This window comes from Cetorhinus maximus, chromosome 16 (genome assembly GCF_964194155.1).
Source record: "Cetorhinus maximus chromosome 16, sCetMax3.hap1.1, whole genome shotgun sequence".
Taxonomy (NCBI): domain Eukaryota; kingdom Metazoa; phylum Chordata; class Chondrichthyes; order Lamniformes; family Cetorhinidae; genus Cetorhinus; species Cetorhinus maximus.
In genome coordinates, this window is record NC_135894.1 from 32,188,128 (window position 1) to 32,210,322 (window position 22,195).

At 45.5% G+C, this 22,195-nt stretch overlaps 1 protein-coding gene across 1 annotated transcript in view; it reads right to left on the bottom strand.

Annotated features, from left to right (window-relative positions):
- spag17 (sperm associated antigen 17) overlaps positions 1–22,195 on the bottom strand; it is a 342,330-nt gene that overhangs the window by 53,661 nt on the left and 266,474 nt on the right. Inside the window, exons 48-50 of the mRNA XM_078559611.1 lie at positions 19,231–19,356; positions 15,610–15,735; positions 1,474–1,596 (exon numbers count right to left, since the gene is read on the bottom strand). Of these exons, the coding sequence (XP_078415737.1) occupies positions 1,474–1,596; positions 15,610–15,735; positions 19,231–19,356 (375 nt within the window). The remainder of the gene's footprint in view (positions 1–1,473; positions 1,597–15,609; positions 15,736–19,230; positions 19,357–22,195) is intronic.

The following is a 22,195-nucleotide window of genomic DNA, read 5'->3' on the forward strand; positions in this document are numbered from 1 at the left end:
ATGAGGATCCGTCAGCATCCCATAGACATTCTTCCAGTATGCTGTTGCTGTTGGGTTCCAGCATCTTCTGTTCCTCAGATACCTGTAATGTGAGCAAGGCCCTGGCGGTAAGTCCCAACTTCTGCATGTCACACTTGTCAAGACATGTTCTGCACCAGCGTCTTTTCTTGCCGACGTGGGCGGACAGTTCAGTGGCGGGGGGGACATTGAGTCCGGGGCTGGCCTTATAATGATATGCTGATGTATTACAATGAGGTTCCCGACACCTGATGGCGGGGAATGCCACCCGCCATCGACAGGTTGAGTGAACGATTGCAAACTGATTTCACAATGTTGTGAAACTGATTTTTAGCCTTCTCGTCCTATTGTCCGGTCACGCCACCGAACACGCCTGATGCCAGCAGGCACGGAAGATGTAATGAGTTGCAATTCAGTCACTCTACTTTTAGCTTCAGTGCCTCTCTCAGCTTTACTGATGGGTTTAGCATAGTGAGGGTTCCTGCAACTTAGAATAAATATCATCTATGGCATTGATGCATCAGTGGGCTGTGACATTTACATTTAAATTAAGCCGTGCCTGCTTGTGAAACTAATAGTGAGCATTAGGAATGCTGTGCAAATTGTCCAACCTTCAATTTTACCACCGACTTGTGTCAAATGGACTGGGTTAAAATGTAGGCTAAAATGTAAAAGAATAATTATGAAAGTTGAAGATAAAGAGAGAAGTGCACAACAAAAACAGAAATGTATGTGAGAGGTGAATAGAAAATGAGAAAGAAAAGAAAAATGGGGAACAAATAACAGTGATAATGAGAAAAATGCAGAAAGAATTAGAAAGTAAAGAACAATGTCAGAAACAAATACAAAGGCCAGAATTTTTACCTCGTTGGGTGGGGTGCGCCCGTCCCAAACGAGTGTAAAATGACGCATGATGACGTTGGGTGAGCGTCCCAACGTCATTGTGCACTCGCGCGATATTTCAGTCGGCGGATGGGCGCTGGAGTCGGCAGCGCGCCCATCGACAATTAACAGGCCTATTAAGGTCATTAAAGTACCAATTAAATGTATTTGTCACTGCCCGTCCAACCTTATGGTTGGCGGGCAGATGAAAAGGCCAAGCGGCCTTTGCAGTTCTTAGGAAACCTCATCCACGGGCAGGATGAAGTTTCCAATGGCAATTAAAAATAAAATAAAAATTTTAACTTTTCATTAATAACATGTCCCCGCTCATATGACAGAGTCACACGAGGGGACATACTTTGTAACATTTTAAAAATTTTAATTTTGATTTTGTATAACTTCATCTCCCGGGACGCGCACCCGACATCATCACGTGTCATTTTAAAGTCGTTTGAGTCGGGCGCGCGCCTGCTCGACGAGCAAAAAATTCTGCCCTTTGTGATTTTTCTGTGACCAATGTCCCAAAATATCAACTGCCACCAATAATCTAATAAATTAGTTCTAGTCTATTACTTGTGGAATGTTGACACTGAGGAGTCATTGCCTGTGGCAGCTGAACATTAAATCTCATTGGACAAGTTGTCTTGGCCTCTGTTTCCTCAGTAGAGGTTGGATTAAGGAGTCTGTTCCAAGCATCTGATAAACAAACAGACACAGAAGTTTATTTTCAAGGTTTCCCAGTGTAAACGAAAATCAGAAAAACATACAAAATGGCACACATAGTCAATTTACATCTGTAATCCTAATTCAGCATGGCCAGATCAGAAATACCCAAGGTATTCATTGGAGAAGAGGGTGTGAATATCATTGTGACACCGGTAGAGGGCCCTGAAAGGAGATCAGGAAGGTTGTGTGGCGGTTGGAATCGGGGAAAGTAGATACCAGGATTGAGAGGTTAGAGGCTGATAACAGAAAATGGGCATGAATTTGAATGAACATGGTGAAATCCCAGCACTGGTCTTCAATAAATAAATGGTTGTGATAACATGATATGATGTTCCTGTCTTTAAAATACTGTACCTTCTGACTTACTATGAACAACTCTATAGAAGGTTTGTATATATTTTCGACTTTTTTCTTTCTCTTATTCCTTGGAACATTGCATACGTGCACATCAAAGTTTATTTTAGTAGTTTGTTTCCATAGTTGCCTTGGAGGATTCCATTTTCCACCAACACAAGATAATATTTTGAAAGTCAAAATAGAATAAAGAAAAAATTGAAGGAATGACCAGGACCGGTGTGAACAGTGTGGCGAACAGCAGTACTTTTATGTTCTCTGGTCAACAATATGGTAGATTCACAAATAAGTTACAAAATAATTTACCTGAAGTAGAATATTGACACTGAGAGATCATTCCCCTTTGTACTGTGTTGTCTGAACTTTTGAGGTTGCATGTGCCTGTCCTTATTTCATGAGTTGGCATTAGGTACCTTAGTCTGTTGCTAACATCTGACAAAAAAAAAATGATGCTTATTTGTGAGAAGTGACTGCTATCCTACATTGGTTAAGTGAGTGGGCAAAGTTCTGGCAAATGGAATATTATGTGGGCAAATGTGAAATCATTCATTTTGGCAGGAAGAATAAAAAGGAAGCTTATCATCTAAATGGCGAAAGACTGCAGTGCTCTGAGATTCAGAGGGATCTGGGCGTCCTAGTGCATGAATCACAAAAGGTTAGTACGCAGGTACAGTAGGTAATTAGGAAAGCTAATGCAATGTCGTCATTTATTGTGAGGGGAATTGATTACAAAAATAGGGAGGTTATGCTTCAGTTATACAGGCCACTGGTGAGACCACATCTAGAGTACCGTGTACATCTCCTTATTTAAAGAAAGATGTAAATGCGTTAGAAGCAGTTCAGAGGTTTGCTAGACTAACACCAGGAATGGGCAGGCTGTCTAATGAGGAAAGGCTGAACAGGTTAGGCTTGTATCTACTGGAATTTAGAAGAGTAAGAGGCGACTTAATTGAAACCTTTAAGATCCTGAGGGGTCTTGAAAGGGTGGATGTGGAGAGGATACTTCCTCTTGTGGGAGAATCTAAAATTGGGGTCACTCATTTAAGACAAAGATGAGGAGAAATTTTTTCGCTCAGAGGGTTGAGAGTCTTTGGAACTCTCTTCCTCAAAAGTCGGTGGAAGCTGAATCTGAATATTTTTAAGGCAGAGCTAGATAGATTTTTGATTAACAAGGAGGTGAAAGGTTATCGGGGTAGGCAGGAATGTGGAGTTGAGAGGTTGCATTCAGATCAGACATGATCTTATTGAATGGCGGAGCAAGCTCGAGGGGCCAAGTGGCCTACCCCTGCTCCTAATTCATACATTCGTATATATCTGTTAGTTTGCAAAAATAAACAATTCTTTTAAAAAAACAATTTTTTATATATCTTTTATACAAAGCTACTTATTTTTGCACCGACCTTTCAGCAGATCATATCAACAAGCTCATGTGATTCACACGTGCCCCCATTTCTTTGTTACCTCTGGTTGACCCTCTTTCTTGTTAATCTTTCATCAGGAGCATCCTTTATCTAGCGATATCAATTTGTGCATTTTTTCTGTATCAATAAATTTATTGGTTTTTTATCCAAATGTGACCATTACTCCTCCAGACCTCGATTACTCCCAGATACTGTTTATACACCTCTTCAGCACTGAAATCTCTTTGTAATTCCTTTTCCTCATAAAATTTACAAGACCTCCAAAGATTTTGTGCTATTTGGGAGGCTTAGGAAAATAAAGGTTTTCCATCAGCAAAGTATTCCCCTGATATAATTACTTCAAGGAGGTCTTGTGACACAGTGGGTCGCATTCCTGCCTCTGAGCCAGAAGCTCCGGATTCAAAATCGAAGTCTATGGGCAAAAATTTTACGACAGCAGGATTTTACGTTCCCACTGTCGTCAATGGGATTTATAATGGCTCGCCGCATTTTACGGCCCCGTCCCCGCCGACTTGATGGCCAAGGAATGTACATTCATAATGTGGCCAAAGAGGTTGAGTATCCAACATATGCCAAAGGCAGGCAGTAAAAGCGGGGGAAATTCCTGGTCAGCCATTCAAAGCTCCAGACTACAACATGCAAGTAAATGTGCATGCAGCCACAGCAACTCCTTTTGGCCGGTTGGCTCAGTTGGATGGCCGGCTGTTATGAATCAGATTGGTGCCAACAGCATGAGGTTTTATCCCCGTTCCAGTTGGGGTGGATTTAGAACCTAATTCCTTACCCTACCCATGATGGAGGTTGTGGTGCTGTGGGTCAGACCTGCCACTAGGCATAGAACTCAAGAAGAAGATGATAATTACTGCAATTCTGATTTGAGTAGCCCTTGACAGAGTTCTTTCTCTACTACTCCTGGGGCAGAATTTTGCTGTTTGCGTGTGGGGGCCGACCTGACACGCTGACGCGTGAAATGACGCGCAATGACGTTGTGCATGTGTCCCAACGTCATCTTGATATTTCGCTTGGTGGGCATGCGCCACAGGTGCCTGCGTGCCCGACGAACTGTCAATGGCCTATTAAGGCCATTAAAAAAGTAATTAAACTTGTTAAGAACGCTGCTGTCCAACCTTAAGGTTAAGCAGCCTTTGCGTTGGATGAGGTTTCCTGAGGGTTTTATGAAACAATTAAATACATTTTCCAAACTTCAAAAACATGTCCCAACTCATGTGACACTGTCACATGAGGCGACATGTTTAAATAAATTTTTACTTTACTTATTAAAAACTTTTATAATCCATTCAATCTCCCTGAGGCAGCTTCGTGCCTCAGGGAGAATGCCGCGCTCTTTTGCACGCATGCGTGAAAGAGTGCAGGCCCCGACTCTCCCTCCACCCTCCGTCCACAGGGAGTGCTAAGCGCCACCGGCCGCGTGTTACGCTGAGTGCTACCGGCCGCACATTACACTGGGCTGGCCTTAATTGGCCCGCCCGTGTAAAATGGCGGCGCGCAGCCAATCGCGGGCAACGATTGGCTTCGCACCCACCCCTGCCTGCTCCCGCCCAGCCCGCCCGCCATAGGAAAAATTCTCCTCCTGGTTGATGAATCTTTGGCAGCGGTCTGCCTGGATGATTCTTGTTAATTTCAGAAGTTTGATCACGAGAACCTTCTTGGATGCTGCCCAGTTGCTGCACTGGAAGTGATCTACTTCCAACAAGCTTTTGTTCATTTGTCCATTAGGTATTAGATACATTTGCTACTTTGCACTTATAACCAATGTTAGGATCAATATTTTCCCCAGATTGATGCTCATTACAAACTGCCTTGCCACCAAAAATACAGAACTATGTTCACAATGCCACAGAGCTAATGCAGCTACTAACTAATCATCAATATTTCAAAATCAATAATTTGCAAAATGCTATATTTTCCAGATTAGAAAAAGGGCTTGGATTTTGCATTGAGAATGATGTTGAGGCTAACAACACTCATCAAAGTTAAGGCATAAATCAGACAGCAGCTTCTGGAGTACACATACGCATTGTTAAATGTGAAAATCTGGAAATTGTAGTCCAATTTACACTGCTCTCTCACCAAACCAATAATTCACAGACAGGCTGTTATTGAAATCCATGTAAATGCATGAAACTGTAGCACTTACTCTAATTCCCCACTAAATATGGCAGAAACAGTTAAGGCTGGTGCATTTAGGTGCAAATGTATCTTCAACAGCATGATAAGCCATATTTCCTGCCAATGAGCCTTTCTCGCACTGAAAATTAAATTTTACCAGTATGGAGTCCTTCAAAACTCAATTAGTGTTGGCAATTTAACAAAGGTAATTATTTTTTATATTTTCTGTTTGTCTCGTTATTTCTTTCTGGTCATCCCATCTTTCTTTCTCACTCTTTGTTTTCTTTTCTGTACATGATTTAAATCTGGTTTATTCTTCTTGACTTGTATTTCCTGGGGCAGAATTTTCTGTCTGGCCGGGGGGGGGGGGGGGGGGGGGGGGTGCGCGGAGTGGGAGCGGGTGTGGACCTGATCACCGCCCACAATCAGGTCCGAGCTGCCATTTATGCGAGTGGGCCAATTAAGGCCCGTCCAGCGTGAATCGCAGATGCCGAGGACATCGGGAGTGGGCAGGCGGCGTCAGGACTGCAATGACCGCCGGGTCCAATAGCGATCCAGCAGCCTGGTTTAAAAAGTCGCTGCAGCCTTTCAAATGCTGCCTACATCACATTAGGAATAATGGCCTGTGGAAGGGCTCCTCAGAGCACTGCTGGTGAGCAGGCAGGAGGGTAAGGTAGGGGGGCACTGTGCCCCGCGTTTGTCGGATGATTGCCTTGCTGCCCTTCTCGAGGAGGTGTCAGCACGGCAAGAGGTCCTGGTACCCAAGGACAGGAGGAGGAGGCCCCACACATGACCAAACGTGCCTGGGAGGAGGTGGCGGAGGTGGTGAGCTCCCCCGACGTGGTGCGGTGCACCTGGATCCAGTGTCGCAAGCGCTTCAACAATCTGTTGCACTCAGGAAGGGTGAGTACCATGTTGGCATTGGTCACTTAACCCAGCAGGTAGGCTTTCCACCCCGGTGTCCCTGCCCTCCCAAATCTGAGTGTAGTGACTGCATTGAATCACCCTTCGCTGGGTGGGCCAACAGGTATTTCCCATGCCGAGGTCACCCTGAGAGGCTGGTGAGGAAATGGGTTCTGCCTCCGCAGCATGTGGTACACTGAGACCCACATTACTGTTTTGGGGACAACCTGGAGGAGCTGCACCTGGGCGCAGTGCTGGAACTCCAGGACATGTCCAAGTCAGGGTGATGACATGCTGGGAGGGGAACTTCAATGTGCCGTCAGCAATGATCGATCTGCTCTCCTATGCGCTTCACGTGCTTGCACCTCCTTGCTATGGAAGGTTAGACCGTGTGGTGCCTAATGTGATGTAGGCAGCATTTGGCCAAGGGGGCGGGGTGGTGGGGGGCAGGCCTAGCATCTTTGTGTAAGTGTTCAGCAGCAGTGGGGTGAGGAGACACTGGAGCCCTGCAATGTCCCACTCTGGTTGGGGTGGGCCGTCCGCGAAGACAGTCCAGGTACAAGTAGCACTAATCAATGCTCTTCTCTCCTTTTCAGGAAAAGAATGCACATAATGTCGCCGAACGTGTGAGGACTGGCGGTGGCCTGGCACAGTTGGCGATTCTGAGCCGCTTCAAGCAGGAGGCCCCAGATTTGAATCATTGGCCATGTGCCCAGGTCCACTGGTGTTGGTGAGGCTGGGGTGCCATGGGCAGGTATGTAAGCCCAGCAGTGAGGTCACCATTGTTCTCCCATCAGCACTGCGCTGAATGTTTAGTGATTGAAGTTTGCAACATGGCTTGACCACTGCTTATGGAAGGATCATCACATAATGATCCGGAGGATAGGGATGCACATTGACATTGGCTCCATGTTAACTGATCCAATGTTGTTCTTCCTTTCAGCATCAGAGGAGCAGGGCTGGGAGGAGGAGCAGCAGATGCCCCCTGTCACACCTGAGGGTCCTGATGTCTCACCAGCATTACACCATCTCTGCCAGGCAGGCACCAGCGCAGGTACTAGCACCTTGGTGGGAATTAGAACATCGGCTAGTGTCCCAGAGCACAGTGGTGAGGGCACTTCACAGTCGCTGGAGGAGCTGGCAGAGACAGAAAGCGCCCATGGCGCCAGCAGTCGGAGGACTGCAGTTGGACCAGGCGCATGCTCAGTCGGTGCCCGTGGAGTTATCCAAGCGCAGGAAGTGCGGCCGGGTGTGCGGGAGCATCTAGTGGAGATACATGAGGCTATGCTTGGCTTGGTGTCCATGGTGGAGGAGTCAACATGTACTATCGTCAAAACAATGAGCCTCATGGCCGAGCGCCATGCGTCCTCCATGGAGAGAGTGGCGGCTCTCGTGGAGAGGCTCCTCCAGGAAACCCAGCAGGACTTCCTGGGGATGCGCTCAGAGCAGCAAGCCCTCACATCGGCATTGACCTCAGCTGGTCATTACCAGCGTGGAAGATGGTCTGGGCACCAAGTTTCCAGGCTCGGTGCTCATTCATCCATGGTGAGCAGGGAGGTCCAAAGCGACCTCACGTCGCCTCAGCAGCTGCCTGTCGTCTCTGTGGGCTCCTCTCAGGGCGCTCCGGATGAGGGAGGCAGCTTCTCCACCCCTCTGCCAGTGATCGTTACATCAGGTGAGGCTGCGACGACTGGGGAGATGCCAGCTGAGGGAACTGGTAGCTCCCACCCAGGCGGGGCCAGCACGGGCCACGGGCCAGAGGACGACTGCCAAGGTCATTGAGGCTAACGATGTCTTTCCCAGCGAGGGGTCAGTACCAAGACGTAGCACTGGAAAACGTAAACATAAGGCACCTTAGGCACGCCACGGGTTTATCACTGGTGCTTTTGTGTTGGCCCGCAGTGAGGCCTTTATGAGTTGGTGTGATTTTTTACACCTTTGTCATTTTGTTTCATTCAGTTTCTTTGGTTGTAATATTAAATTCAGACATGTCACCATGGCTGAGGTTGCCTCTTTTCTTCTGCCAAAAATGTAATGAGTGTTTTGTGGGACATTCAGCTTTATTAACAAGGAGCTTAGTTAATGTTCCAAACCAGGCAGATTTTGCATTTAGGTATTAAGTATGGAGTCTACAGCCCAAGCTTGTCCTGGAGGTCCATATGTGGCGTGCTAGCTGAAGGTTCATTGGATTAAAACCTCCTGGGCATGCCTGGGTCAGTGTCTACCCCCTCAGCATTTCCCTGTGCGTGCTCATCCTCGGGCTCACTGTTGGACTCATCATGTGCATCCACAGCCACTGCGTCGACTTTTTCATCGTCCCCCCTTTCCAGCGCCAGATTGTGCAGAGCGCAGCATGCAACCACTATCAGCGACACATGAACTGGGGGGTACTGGAGTGCGCCCCCTGAGCGGTCCAGGCATCGGAAGCACATCTTGAGAAGACCAATGGCTCTCTCCACCACAGCCCTTGTGGAGGCATGGCTCCTATTGTGCCGCTGTTCAGCTTCTGTTCTTAGATAGCGGAGAGACGACATGAGCCACCTTCTGAGGGAATAGCCCTTGTCACCCAGCAGCCATCCATCCAGCCAGGCTGGAGCACTGAAGAGCCCCAGCACCTGGGAGTGTCTGAGGATGTAGGTGTCCTGGGAGCTGCCTGGGTATCTTGCACAGACTTGTAGAATCAGCATCCTGTGATCACACACTATCTGCACGTTCATGGAGCGGAAGCCCTTCCTGTTGACAAAGGCACCGGGCTCACCTGCTGGCGCCTTGATGGCCACATGTGTGCAGTCTATTGCACCCTGGACGTAGGGGAAGCCAGCAATGGCCACAGAGCCTCTGGCTTGCTGTGTCTGGCTTGCCTGGTCCCAACGGTAGTGGATGAAGGTCAATGCACGCCTGAACAAAGCATCTGTAACCTGCTTGACACAAGTGTGGACAGCTGATTGGGAGACACCGCAAAGATCGCCCACCGACCCCTGGAAGGAGCCAGAGGCATAGAAGTTGAGGGCAGCTGTGACCCTTAGAGCCACTGGCATGGGGTGTCCACCCACACACTTTGTGGAAATCTCAGGCCCAATCATCTGACAGATATCGTTGACTGTCTCCCTTGAGAAATGGAGCCTCCTTCGGCACTGCACCTCAGACATATTGAGGTAGCTGCTTCGCTGCCTGTATACCCTGGCAGCAGGATAATGGCGTCTTCTACGGCCCCTTCCACCTCGGACTAGCTCTTGACCCTGCACTCCTTGTGCCTGACCTCCCAAAGGTGGCTCCCCAGGAGGCTGAATGTGCACTCCTAACCTCCTCCCCCTTCTAGCCTCCCCTTCCTTCTCAGAGGAGGTGCCTCCAGTGGAGAGTTCAGCTCCCATTTTCCAGGCTAAGGGAAGGCTTCCTGCAACCTTCAGGCCCAAAAAAGATTCCTCAATGCAGAGTGCTGACCTGAAGGTTGTGAGTCCAGACCAAGCAGCTGGTATGCGTTTTGAAGTATTGCAAATTACACAGGCAAGTATCAGTAGCTTTGAAAAATCAATATTTGGCAGAGTACACTCGTGGCCCCACTGAGTCCTCTTAACCCGCCTGTGGATGAGGTTTAGACAAACATGTCCTACCCGCCTGCCCATTGCGCCTGTGCGCCGACCCAAAGATTGCACGGGCACTGAAAAATTGCCATCGATTGGCACCTCAAGAGCCTTAAGTGGCCGGTTAATTAAAGTCTGGCACGCATCAGAGATCAACATGCACCCACCCAACGAAATATCGTGATGGCACACAGTGACGTTGGGACGCTCGCTCGACTGCCCCCGCACGCCAATTGGAAAATTCTGCCCCTGGGTTAGATTTTGGAGGGCTAATTTCAATAGATTTTGAAAATGGGCACAGGAGTTGTGATGCCCAATTAAGCAGTATTCATTGACTGCAAGCAACTTTATGCTGTCTCCTGTTTTAAATGATTACAGTTTCTAGCCAGCAGTATCAACCCAGTTGATCGGTAGGACGCCTGAGCAGGTGGTCATACTGTGACTGGCGAGAACCAATTAATACGAACCTATACTGCTGAATGATAGCCTGCATCTTAAAGGGAGGTGCATTGTAGCTGGAACACTGTTTTTATTTGAGATTACTAGCATCTGTTGTATTTTGCTTTTTTACGAACTTAATTGACCTGTGAATCATTGAATAATGGCACAACATGGGAGTGGGCTGTGGGGCTGCACTGGAGGCCTTGGAGGAGGAGGTGGAAAATAGGACACATATCTTGTATCAGCTCGGGGATAGGAAGCCCTCCAGTGGCATACTCAGAAGGCAATGGGAGCAGATAGCCAAGGAGGTCAATGCCAGGAGTTGAGGCCTGGATGCAGTGCTGCAAGAAGTTCAGTGGTCAAGGTCAGTGAATGCATCTTCAAATGCCATATACTACCAAATGCATTACTAGCTCAGACACTGCTCAGCCTCCGCCCCCTACCCCTCAATCCCCTAAAAGCAACCAGGACTCATACCTGACATTGATATTCTCTTCCATACCAAACACATAACACTGCTGGGAGTCTCACACCTGCATCTCACATAGCTTGCACCCACTGCCTGATATTCAACTATGACAGCCGCATCACCTAAACAGATTGCGCAACAATCACAGGCACACTTCCCTCTCTCTGGCATCACAAGGCCATGCGCAACCAAGGCTGCTGCAGCAAACTGGGGGGACAAGCAGGCCTGCATTGTCAACCATGGAGGAAACAGTGCTGCCCATTATTGTGATATCCATTGCGAAGACAGAGGCCAGTGCTGCAGCTGAAACCATTGAAGATGGCAGTATCCCCATAACTAATCCTCTTTCTCACATCCCCTTCATCCTATACTCTCCTTGATTTACAAACTGCAGGTGGTGTAAGCATGCACCTCTTTTACAAGACAGATGAACTGCATTCTGATGACGGGTGAGGTCAATTCTGCTGCAGTACTTTATGAAAATCACTTTGATGGATATACATAATGAACTCTTGGTGCATTGGGAAGACAGCCTGAAAGTCCCTGGTTAATGTCAAGGAGCATGGAGGAGTCTAGTACCAAATTGGCACAGGGCTTTGCACAGAGCTTGGAGCACATCCTCTTCAGCCTGGATGCAGTGGCCAACTCCATCAACACAATTATGATGCGGCCTCCGTGTCCGATGCCTGATGTCTCAGTGTCCACTGCAGCACAACCAGCTTCCACAAGGAAGCTACAATGGAAGCTCAGACTGAACTTATGTAAGATAAGCTTTCCAGCAGGCACAAGCTGCTTCCACCAGTACTGTGGATTTGAGTGTGCAAAGAGGCTTGAATAGTGTTACAGCAATCCAGCAATAAACCTCCAGCAGATTGGTGAGACATGTTAGTGGCTCCACAGAGCAGGAACCTGCTGGCCTCTTGCTGGAAGACAGCAGTCATCCTCCCATTCCACCAGTATCCCTGCTTTGCCAATCAGTAGGTTGGTAAGATGGGGCAGTCCACCGTCAGGCCTACTTGGCTCAGAGCAGTTTGAGGTCATCTCCCAAGGCCAGCTTCAGTCTCCGCCACTGAAAATCAGTTGCCTTCATGCTGCAGTCATGCTGCAGTCACGGGGGTAGCACTGTGTAGAAACACTTGGATAGGCAAAGGGACACAGAAGGCAGGCACAAAGGGAATGCACAAGGATGATTAGTTGACTTTTGTGTGCGATATGACATGATTTCATTAAAAAATTTAGTTTGGAATAGTGTTGGGTTTTATTGTTGCATTGTGGCCAAGCGCAGCAATAATCAATCATAGAGGAAAAATAAGTGTGGGATTGTTAGAGAATTGGGGTTGCGCTTACAGGGAATGCTCTCGGATGAGTTCTTTACAGACAGCTCGGGCAGAAAGACGCTGTCTAAGGTTGCCTCCTCTTTTCCACTTCCCCCCGCCTTCTCCTCCTCACAAAACTGCTTCTCTTCCTTGTGTTCCTGCTCTTAAGCTGCTCACTATATATCCTTTCAAATCTATTCATCTTTGCACCAAACTTTCAGTGTATGGATAAGCACATGTGATTGACATGTGCTTCTCATTTCTTTGTCGCCTCTGGTTTACCCTCTTTTTATTTAACCTTCTGTCAGGAACACCCTTTATCCACCAATCCACCAGGACCGCTGTTCCTCAAAATCTTGATTTCTTTTGGCTGCTGTTTATAAGCCTCTTTCCACCAGATCCCTTCGTAATTCTTCATAGAAACTTAGCACACAGAACATTTGTAGAAATAAAGGATGCTATTCTGCTCATTATTTCTGTGAAAAAGTGTTATTCAGCCTAATCCCACTTTCCAGTTTTTAGTCTAAAGCCCTGTAGGTTACAACACTTCAAACTCAAATCCAGGTATTTTTTTAAATGTTTCTGCCTCTACCACTGTAGGCCCACAGTCCCAAAGCAGCTCTAACTATTCATCTGTATTTAAAAGCCAATGGCTCAGGTTTTTCTGCGATAATGATGACAAAACTATAGTGTTCATCATCATTGTACTGGTGAGAGTGCCAGCAAACTCGAGAGTGTGCACTGTCGGGCAAAAATTCCAAAGCTACGGTGGGCCATTTTGCACTGCTCCAGACAGCTCATTCTTTACCTTTGTGACCAAAATATTAACAGGGTAAAATGATACTTCATGGAATTTCATGCCAGATATCTGTGTCACTGCAGCACAAGCAGCTCCCACCAGAATTCAGAGTGCTCTACAATGTTTTAGGGATGGCGTTTCCAGGTCAAATGAGCATCCTCAGACTATCCATGAATATTTAATGAGGACACCAGTATTAGATGTTTCAATTCTCCTAAAATTTATCCAACTTTTTAATACGATTCTGAATATTTTTGACTTTTTAAGTTATTAAATTTATATGATTTTGAATATGATTCTGATATAATTTTACCTGGCTTTTTAAATAAATGCATAACTCTAAAATAATTTCGCTCATATATATTTGACTTTTCAAAAAATTTTGCTCAAATTTCTATAACTTCTTCACATAATTGTGTTCACAATTCAGCCAGGGTCACTTGGCTCCTGACCTCATTACAGGTTTGCTCCAAGCATGGGCAAAACAGCTGAACTCAAGAGGTGAGGTGAGGAGTGGCAGGTAACATTTGCACCATACAAGTGCCAGGCAATTACCATCTTCAACAAGAGAGAAGTTAACCATCTCCCCTTGACATTCGATGGGCTTATCATCACTGAATCCCCCACCATCAAACATCCTAGGCTTACCATTGACCAGAAACTTAAGTGGACCAACCACATAAATGCTGTGGCTACAGGAAAAGGTCCGAGGCGGTGAATTCTGCAGAGGGTAACTCACTTCTGACTTCCAAAGCCTGTCCACAAGGCACAAGTCAGGAGTGTGATGGAATGCTCTCCATTTGCCTGGACGAACGTGGCATCAACAGCACTCAAGAAGTTCCACACTATCCAAGACAAAGCAACCGATTTGATCAGCAACCCATCCACCACATTAAACATTCACTCCCTCCACCACCGATGCACAGGCTGTAATGTGCACCAGACACAAGATGCACCAGAGCAACTCACCAAGGCTCCTTTGCTAGTGTGTTCCAAACCTGTAACCTATACCACCTAAAAGGACATAGGCAGCGGCCACATGAGAACACCCCTCCAAGTTATACGTTATCCTGTCTTGGAGCTATATTGCTGTTACTTTACTGTCACTGAGTCAAAATCCTGGAACTTCCTTACAGCACTGTAGGTGTTCTACACCACATGGACTAAAGGAAATCAAAGTGGTGGCTCACTGCCACCTTCTCAAGGGCAATTGGGGGTGGGCGACAAATACTGGCTTTGTCAGTGACACCCACATCTTATGAAAGAATAAAAAAAGGATTTTTTTAAAATCTAATTTACATACGTTTGACATTGTAAAAATGACTTTATTCCCTGGAACATTTTTTAAGCTGTTGTGGGTGCATTTTCTGCTCCTGTCAATTTAGACAGATTCTGTAGGTATGGTTTCAATTCACTGCACCACATGCTCTGTCCTTTACGCCCATGCTAAAATATGCTGTAGAGCTATGATGGGGCCCATGTCACAATGGAATCCTCCTGCCTTCCTAGTGAATTGCTCAGCAGGATCAGTTTGTTAAGTAAGTGGGCACTTTAGGCAACGTCAGCAGCAAGTACCATCACTTCACTACTGAGTGCAAAATTAGGGGCAATATATTGTCATGGAATCTGCGTTGCCAAGCTTGTTTTTTCAAGGCAGGCCTGACTGAAAACTGAAGCTGAAGAAGAGAACAGAAAAAGGAAACACACAGAAAAGAATCTAACCCTCCTTGTTTCTAAGAAAACAAAAACTGAAACCAATTTAGAAACCAAAACTTCTGGGCAGACTGAAGCCGGTTGAGGCAGTAAAGGGACACAGAGCCATCAAGCTTGTTGTAGCAGTTGAGGAGTCCAGTACAGGCAAACTGAAGAAGATAGAGTCAGGTTCCAGAAGCTGAGAATAAGTTTCTGCAGCTATATCTGTTACTTGAAAATAACACTGGTGGATCTACACCATCCAGACTGGGTTCAGGAGGTTCTGCAGATGGGTGCCATTTTTGGTGAAGACAAATTCAGGTTGGTTGTTTGTTGCTGTCAGCTGGGGATCAAACCACATCTTAGAAGTAGAGGAGCTGAAATTCTTTGTGAGGAAAACAGAGTATTTGAAGGACTTTGTGACTGAGTTTAATGACCTACAAGCTTTATGGCCTGCTGAACCAATTTGCAAGATCTGTCTTAGTTATATCTGCCATTTAATGTGTAATTTATAGTTTATAAAAGATCACAATTTGCCTGTTCATCCATATTTAACTTAAGTTGATTCTGGATGTTAGAGTATAGTTATCTAAGAAGTATTTGTGTTCACTTTGTTTGACTCTTGTATAGTAAAAATTCTTCTGCTTTAAACCATGGCTTTATTATTTTGGTAAATAACTTGGGCTTTGGGTTTCTTCTATTTTTAAAAAAACAGTGACTGGTGTCTACTGAGATCATAACGATAATAATTTTCCAGATAAGTAAATAATACATTAAGCATTAAAGCACATTATTATTGGTGAATTTGTGAACAGTAGATCTATGTATTCTCATCAACAGTGTGGTAGATTCTCAAATAAATTACTAAATATATTACCTTCTGTGGAATGTTGAGACTGAGAAATCATTAACTGTTGTATTGGGTTGTCTGATCTTTTGAGGTTGCATGTGTTTGTCCCTGTTGTATAAGCTGGCATTGGGTCTGTTTGTCTGTTACTAATATCTGACAAAATAAAAAATGTTAGTGACATTTATCTGCGAGAAGACACTGCTGTCAGTTTGCAAGGATGGACTGTTCTTTAAAAAACACATTTTTAACTTATTCTTTATTTACTCATCTTGCACCATAATTTTAGCAGATAGTATGTATAAACATGTGTGATTCACATGGGCCTCTCATTTCTTTGCTGTCTCTGGGTTTGCCCTTTGTTAACCTTCTGTCAAAAGCACCTGTTATTAATCGACTTCAATCCTTGATTATTTTGACTGATAACTTTTTTGTATCAATATATTTCTATTTTATCCAAATGATCATTATTCTTCACGATACTGATTTCTCTCAGGTGCTGTTATAAGCTTGATCTTTGTAATTCCTCATAGAAACATAGGGCATAGAAAATTTACAGCTCAGAAGGAGGTCATTTGACCCAAAGCATATGTGCCGGCTAAAAGAGAGCGATCTAGCCTAATCCCACTTTCCTGCTTTTGGTCCATAGTCCTGAATCACAAAAATCACAGATTTGATACCGTGCAGAAGGAGGCCATTCAGCCCATCATGTCTGCACAGCCTCTCCAAATGAGCAATTCACCTAGTGCCATTCTTCTGCCTTCTCCCCATAACCCTGCACATAGTTCTTATTCAAAAAACAGTCTGATTCCTTTTTGAATGCCTCGATTGGACCTGCCTCCACCGTACTATCAGGCAATGCATTCTAGACTCTAGCCACCCAGTGGTGAAAAAGTTTCTCCTCATACCACTTTTGTTTCTTTTGCCAGTTACTTTAAATCTGTGCCCTCTTGTTCTTGATCCTTTCATGAGTAGGAACAGTTTCACCCTGTCTACTCTTTTCAGACTCATGATTTTGAATACCTCTATTAGATCTCCTGTCAGCCTTCTACTCTCCAAGGAAAACAGTCCTAACTTCTCCAGTCTATCTTCATAACTGCAGTTCCTCATCTCTGGAACCATTCTTGTGATTCTTTTCTGCATTCTCTCCAATGTCTTCACATCCTTCCTAAAGTGTGCCATCGAGAGTTGGACACAATATTCCAGTTGAGGCAAAACCAGTGTCTTATGCAAGTGCAAATCAAAGTTTTTTTTTAAAATACGATGAGTGTTTCTGCCTCTACCACTGTATATCCAGAGTGCTACAGATCCAATGCAGCTCTAACTACTTAAAAGTTATTTCTGATTTTGCTGTGATAATAATAGCAAGACTGCCAGTGTTCTCATCAGTAACTTCGAAAGTGTGCACTGTACCGTAGAAATGCTAAAGATGCAGTGGGCTATTCCACACTGCTCCAGAGGATTCATTGGGCATATTTTTCTGGTTGGCGAGCAGGGGAATGATGTCACCCCGCATCAGTTAGATTTTCGATTTGGCTGCACACTCGCCAAACTGTCAATGGCCTATTAAGGCCATTAAAAAACTCATTAACCTGATTGATGGACCTGCCCGTCCAAGCTTAATGTTGGTGAGCAGGCCGAGAGCCCAGGCGGGCCTCGGAAAAAGCATGAAACCTGATCCACGGGCGGGATGAGATTTCATGAGGGTTTTTAAAATTTAAAAAAATGTTTCAGTAACAGTTATGGACATGTCCCAACTCATGTGACGGTGTCACATGAGGTGACATGGCAGGGAAAAGTTTTAATTACCTGAAACTCAACTTTTACATCTGAGCTGATCTCCCTGAGGCAGCACTTTGCCTTAGGGAGATCTGTGCGCTCTTTCGTGCGCATGCATGAAAGAGCGTACTCTCGCCTGAGGGAAAGCCCCCCCACCCGCACAGGGAGCGCATAGCCTTAATTGGCCCGCCCACGTAAAATGGTGGCACCCGGCCGCTCGCGCCCGCTCCCGCATTTTCCCCCAATGGGGGGAAAATGTTGGCCATTATTTGAGTCTGCAATGTTAACAGTAATAGGGAAAAGACAATACTGAAGTGAATTTGGGCTAATTGCCCACTTTCATGAACATTTCTCCCTACAACATTTTAGGGATGGTGTTGCCACATGGAAAGAGCCTCCTCTGTCAGTTTGTAAATATTTAATGAGGATATCGGTATGAGATTTTTCAATTCTCCTTTAATTTATGTAACATTTCAACATGATCATGAATGATCATGAATCTGATGTTTTTAATGATAAAATTTATATCACTTTTTTAAATGTGTTTCTGATATCATTTATCTCATTTTTAAGATGATTAAATTTATGACTTTTTAACATGATTCTAATACCATTTAACTTACACATTTAAATTTGACTTTTAACATGATTCTGCTCATACATATCTGACTTCTTAAATTTTTTTGTTCAAATTTCTATTACTTTTTAACATGATACTATTCAAATTTTTGGTTTTTAAAATCTTCTTCACGTGCATATGACATTATAAAAATGACTAATACCGAAACATTTTTTTAAACATTTCTGGATGTGTCTTTTCTTCCCTTTCATTTTGGATTCTGTGGGTATGGCTTTGAGTCACTGCACCACATTCTCTGTCCTTTACACCCATACTAGAGAACATTGCAGAGCTTTGGTGGGGCCCACATCATGATGAAATTCTCTGCCTTCCCAGTGAGATTCTTGGTAGGTGCTTCACATTAAGTGGGTTGGATTTTACCAGCCCTCTGGGGACAGACGTGGAAATGGGGGGCCTGTAAAATGGCAAATGAAGGTTGGGGTGGAGTGTCTGTTATCTTCCTGTCGCCATGTCATTTTACCAGCGGTGGGGAAGGTGGAGGTCAGCCTTCCCACCTAGAGGTCAATTGAGCCACTTAAGTTTCCAATTATGGGCCTCTTCCTGCTGCCGCAGCATTTTACCAGTGGCAAGCAGATCCTCTGTTGCATTGCCTTGTGGCTTCCCAGCAGGCTGGGGTGGGGGCGGCAGGCGCAGGTGAGGGGAAGATCTTCTATTTGTCATTCTTGGCCCACAGAGGGGTCCCCTAGTAGGAAAGGCCTCCCGTTTGGCAATGGAACCACCTGCCCTCACCTACCACCCTCACTACTGCATCAGGGCCTGCCTGACTGGCCCAGGCACCCCCAAACCCCAAATACTTGGTTGGAAGGGCAGAGTCCTTCCAGGATGCCCTCTTCTTTCAATTGGCCAACAGCTCTTGGGGTTGGTGGCTGTCCTTTAAAGGGATAGCAGCTCCGACAGCAACCAATTAGTTGCCTGGCCACCATAAAATGCCAGGTCCTGCAAGCAATTCGGGCTTGTCAACCTTGGCTTTACGGACTGTCACTGGGCACCCCTGTTCTGAGAATAAAATTCAACCCAGTAACTGGGCACGATAGGTGGAGGTCAGCAGTGAGAATGGTCGCTTCGCTGCTGACCGCAAAATTAGGGCCATTATGTTGCCAAAAGTAAGTAAAGAAAGAATTAAGACTTAACACACATGGTTATTGGTGAAAATGTGAACATTGAGTAGAGTAGTCTTATGTATTCTCATCAATAGTATGGTAGTTTCGCAGATAAATTACTAAATACATTACCTTCTGGGGAATGTTGAGACTGAGAAATTACTGCTTGTTGTCTTGGGTTATCTGATCTTTTGAAGCTGCATGTGTCAGTTCCTGTTGTGTGATCTGGCATTGGGAATGTTGATCTGTTACTAACATCTGACAAATAAAAAATGTTAGTTAACAATGCTTTTCTGAAAGAAGAGACTGTTAACCTATATACCTATCAGTTTGCAGAGATGAGAACAGTTTCTCTTAAAACCACATTTCCCATTTCTCTATATACTGTAGAAAAAGAAACTGTTAGAGAAAGAAAAGGTTTAGTGAAGACTTAGGTCCCTTACGATCTGAAATGGGCTAATTTACAATGGAGAACAAGGAAATGCCAAACCAATTAAAAAACTACTTTAGTTCTGTATTCACGGAGGAAGACACAAATAACTTCCTGGAAGTTCCCTAGGGTACCAAGGGTCTAGTGAGAAGGACAAATTGAAGGAAATTAGTATTACTAAAACAAGTGCTGGAGAAATTAATGGGACTGAAAGCCGATAAATTCCCAGGGCCCGACAGTCTACATCCCAGGGTACCAAAAGAGGTGGCCATCGAAATAGTGGATGCGTTGGTTGTCATCTTCCAAAATTCTGTAGATTCTGTTCCTGGCAGATTGGAGGGTGGCAAACGTAACCCCACTATTAAAAAAAGGAGAGAGTGAGAAAACAGTGAATTACAGACTGGCTAGCCTAACATCAATAGTAGGGAAAATGCTGGAGTCTATTATAAAGGATGTGATAACAGGACACTTAGAAAATATCAATGGGGCTAGACAAAGTCAACATGGGTTTGTGAAAGGGAAAACATGTTTGACAAACCTACTGGAGCTTTTTGAGGAAGTAACTAGCAAAATCGATAAGGGAGAACCATGTGGTACATTTGGATTTTCAGAATGCTTTTGATAAAGTTCCACATAAGGGGTTAGTGTATAAAATTAAAGCACATGGGATTGGGGTAATATATTGGCATGGATTGAGAGTTGATTAGCAGACAGCAAACAGAGAGTAGGAATAAATGGGTCATTTTCGTAGTGGGTGACAAGTGGGGTACCGCAGGGATCAGTGCTTGGGTCCCAGCTTTTCACAATATATATCAATGATGTGGATGAGGGAACCAAATGTAATATTTACAAAAAACTACTGCAGATGCTGGAAATCCAAAACAAAAACAGAATTACCTGGAAAAACTCAGCAGGTCTGGCAGCAGCGGCGGAGAAGAAAAGAGTTGACGTTTCGAGTCCTCATGACCCTTCAGCAGAACTGGGTAAAGTTAAGAGACGGGTGAAATATAAGCTGGTTTAAGGTGGGGGTGGGGGGGTGGGGGGAGAGAAGTTGGGGGGTGGTTGTAGGGACAAGCAAGCAGTGATAGGAGCAGATAAGCAAAAGATGTCACAGACAAAAGGAACAAAGAGGTGTTGAAGGTGGTGATATTATCTAAGAAAATGTGCTAATTAAGAATGGATGGAAGGACACTCAAGGTACAGCTCTAGTGGGGATGGGGTGGAAAGACTGACGACAGGGTATTACAGTTATTGATTTAAAAATAATGGAAATAGGTGGGAAAAGAAAAATCTATATAAATTATTGGAAAAAACAAAAGGGAGGGGGAAGAAACGGAAAGGGGGTGGGGGTGGGGGAGGGAGTTTAAGATCTAAAGTTGTTGAATTCAATATTCAGCCCGGAAGGCTGTAAAGTGCCTAGTCGGAAGATGAGGTGCTGTTCCTCCAGTTTGCGTTGGGCTTCACTGGAACAATGCAGCAAGCCAAGGACAGACATGTGGGCAAGAGAACAGGGTGGAGTGTTAAAATGGCAAGTGACAGGGAGGTTTGGGTCTTTCTTGCGGACAGACCGCAGGTGTTCTGCAAAACGGTCGCCCAGTTTGCGTTTGGTCTCTCCAATGTAGAGGAGACCGCATTGGGAGCAACGAATGCAGTAGACTAAGTTAGGGGAAATGCAAGTGAAATGCTGCTTCACTTGAAAGGAGTGTTTGGGCCCTTGGACGGTGAGGAGAGAGGAAGTGAAGGGGCAGGTGTTGCATCTTCTGCGTGGGCATGGGGAGGTGCCATAGGTGGGGGTTGAGGAGTAGAGGGTGATGGAGGAGTGGACCAGGGTGTCCCGGAGGGAACGATCCCTACGGATTGCCACCAGGGGGGGTGAAGGGAAGATGTGTTTGGTGGTGGCATCATGCTGGAGTTGGCGGAAATGGTGGAGGATGATCCTTTGAATGCGGGGGCTGGTGGGGTGATAAGTGAGGACAAGGGGGGCCATATCATGTTTCTGGGAGGGAGGAGAAGGCATGAGGGCGGATGCGCGGGAGATGGGCTGGACATGGTTGAGGGCCCTGTCAGCGACCGTGGGTGGAAAACCTCGGTTAGGGAAGAAGGAGGACATGTCAGAGGAACTGTTTTTGAAGGTAGCATCATCAGAACAGATGCGACGGAGGCGAAGGAACTGAAAGAATGGGATGGAGTCCTTACAGGAAGTGGGGTGTGAGGAGCTGTAGTCGAGGTAGCTGTGGGAGTCGGTAGGCTTGTAATGGATATTGGTGGACAGTCTATCATCAGAAATTGAGACAGAGAGATCAAGGAAGGGAAGGGAAGTGTCAGAGATGGACCATGTGAAAATGATGGAGGGGTGGAGATTGGAAGCAAAATTAATAAATTTTTCCAGGTCCCGACGAGAGCATGAAGCAGCACCGAAGTAATCATCGATGTACCGGAGAAAGAGTTGTGGGAGGGGGGCGGAGTAGGACTGGAACAAGGAATGTTCCACATACCCCATAAAGAGACAGGCATAGCTGGGGCCCATACGGGTACCCATAGGCACACCTTTTATTTGGAGGAAATGAGAGGAGTTAAAGGAGAAATTGTTCAGTGTGAGAACAAGTTCAGCCAGATGGAGGAGAGTAGTGGTGGATGGGGATTGTTCGGGCCTCTGTTCAAGGAAGA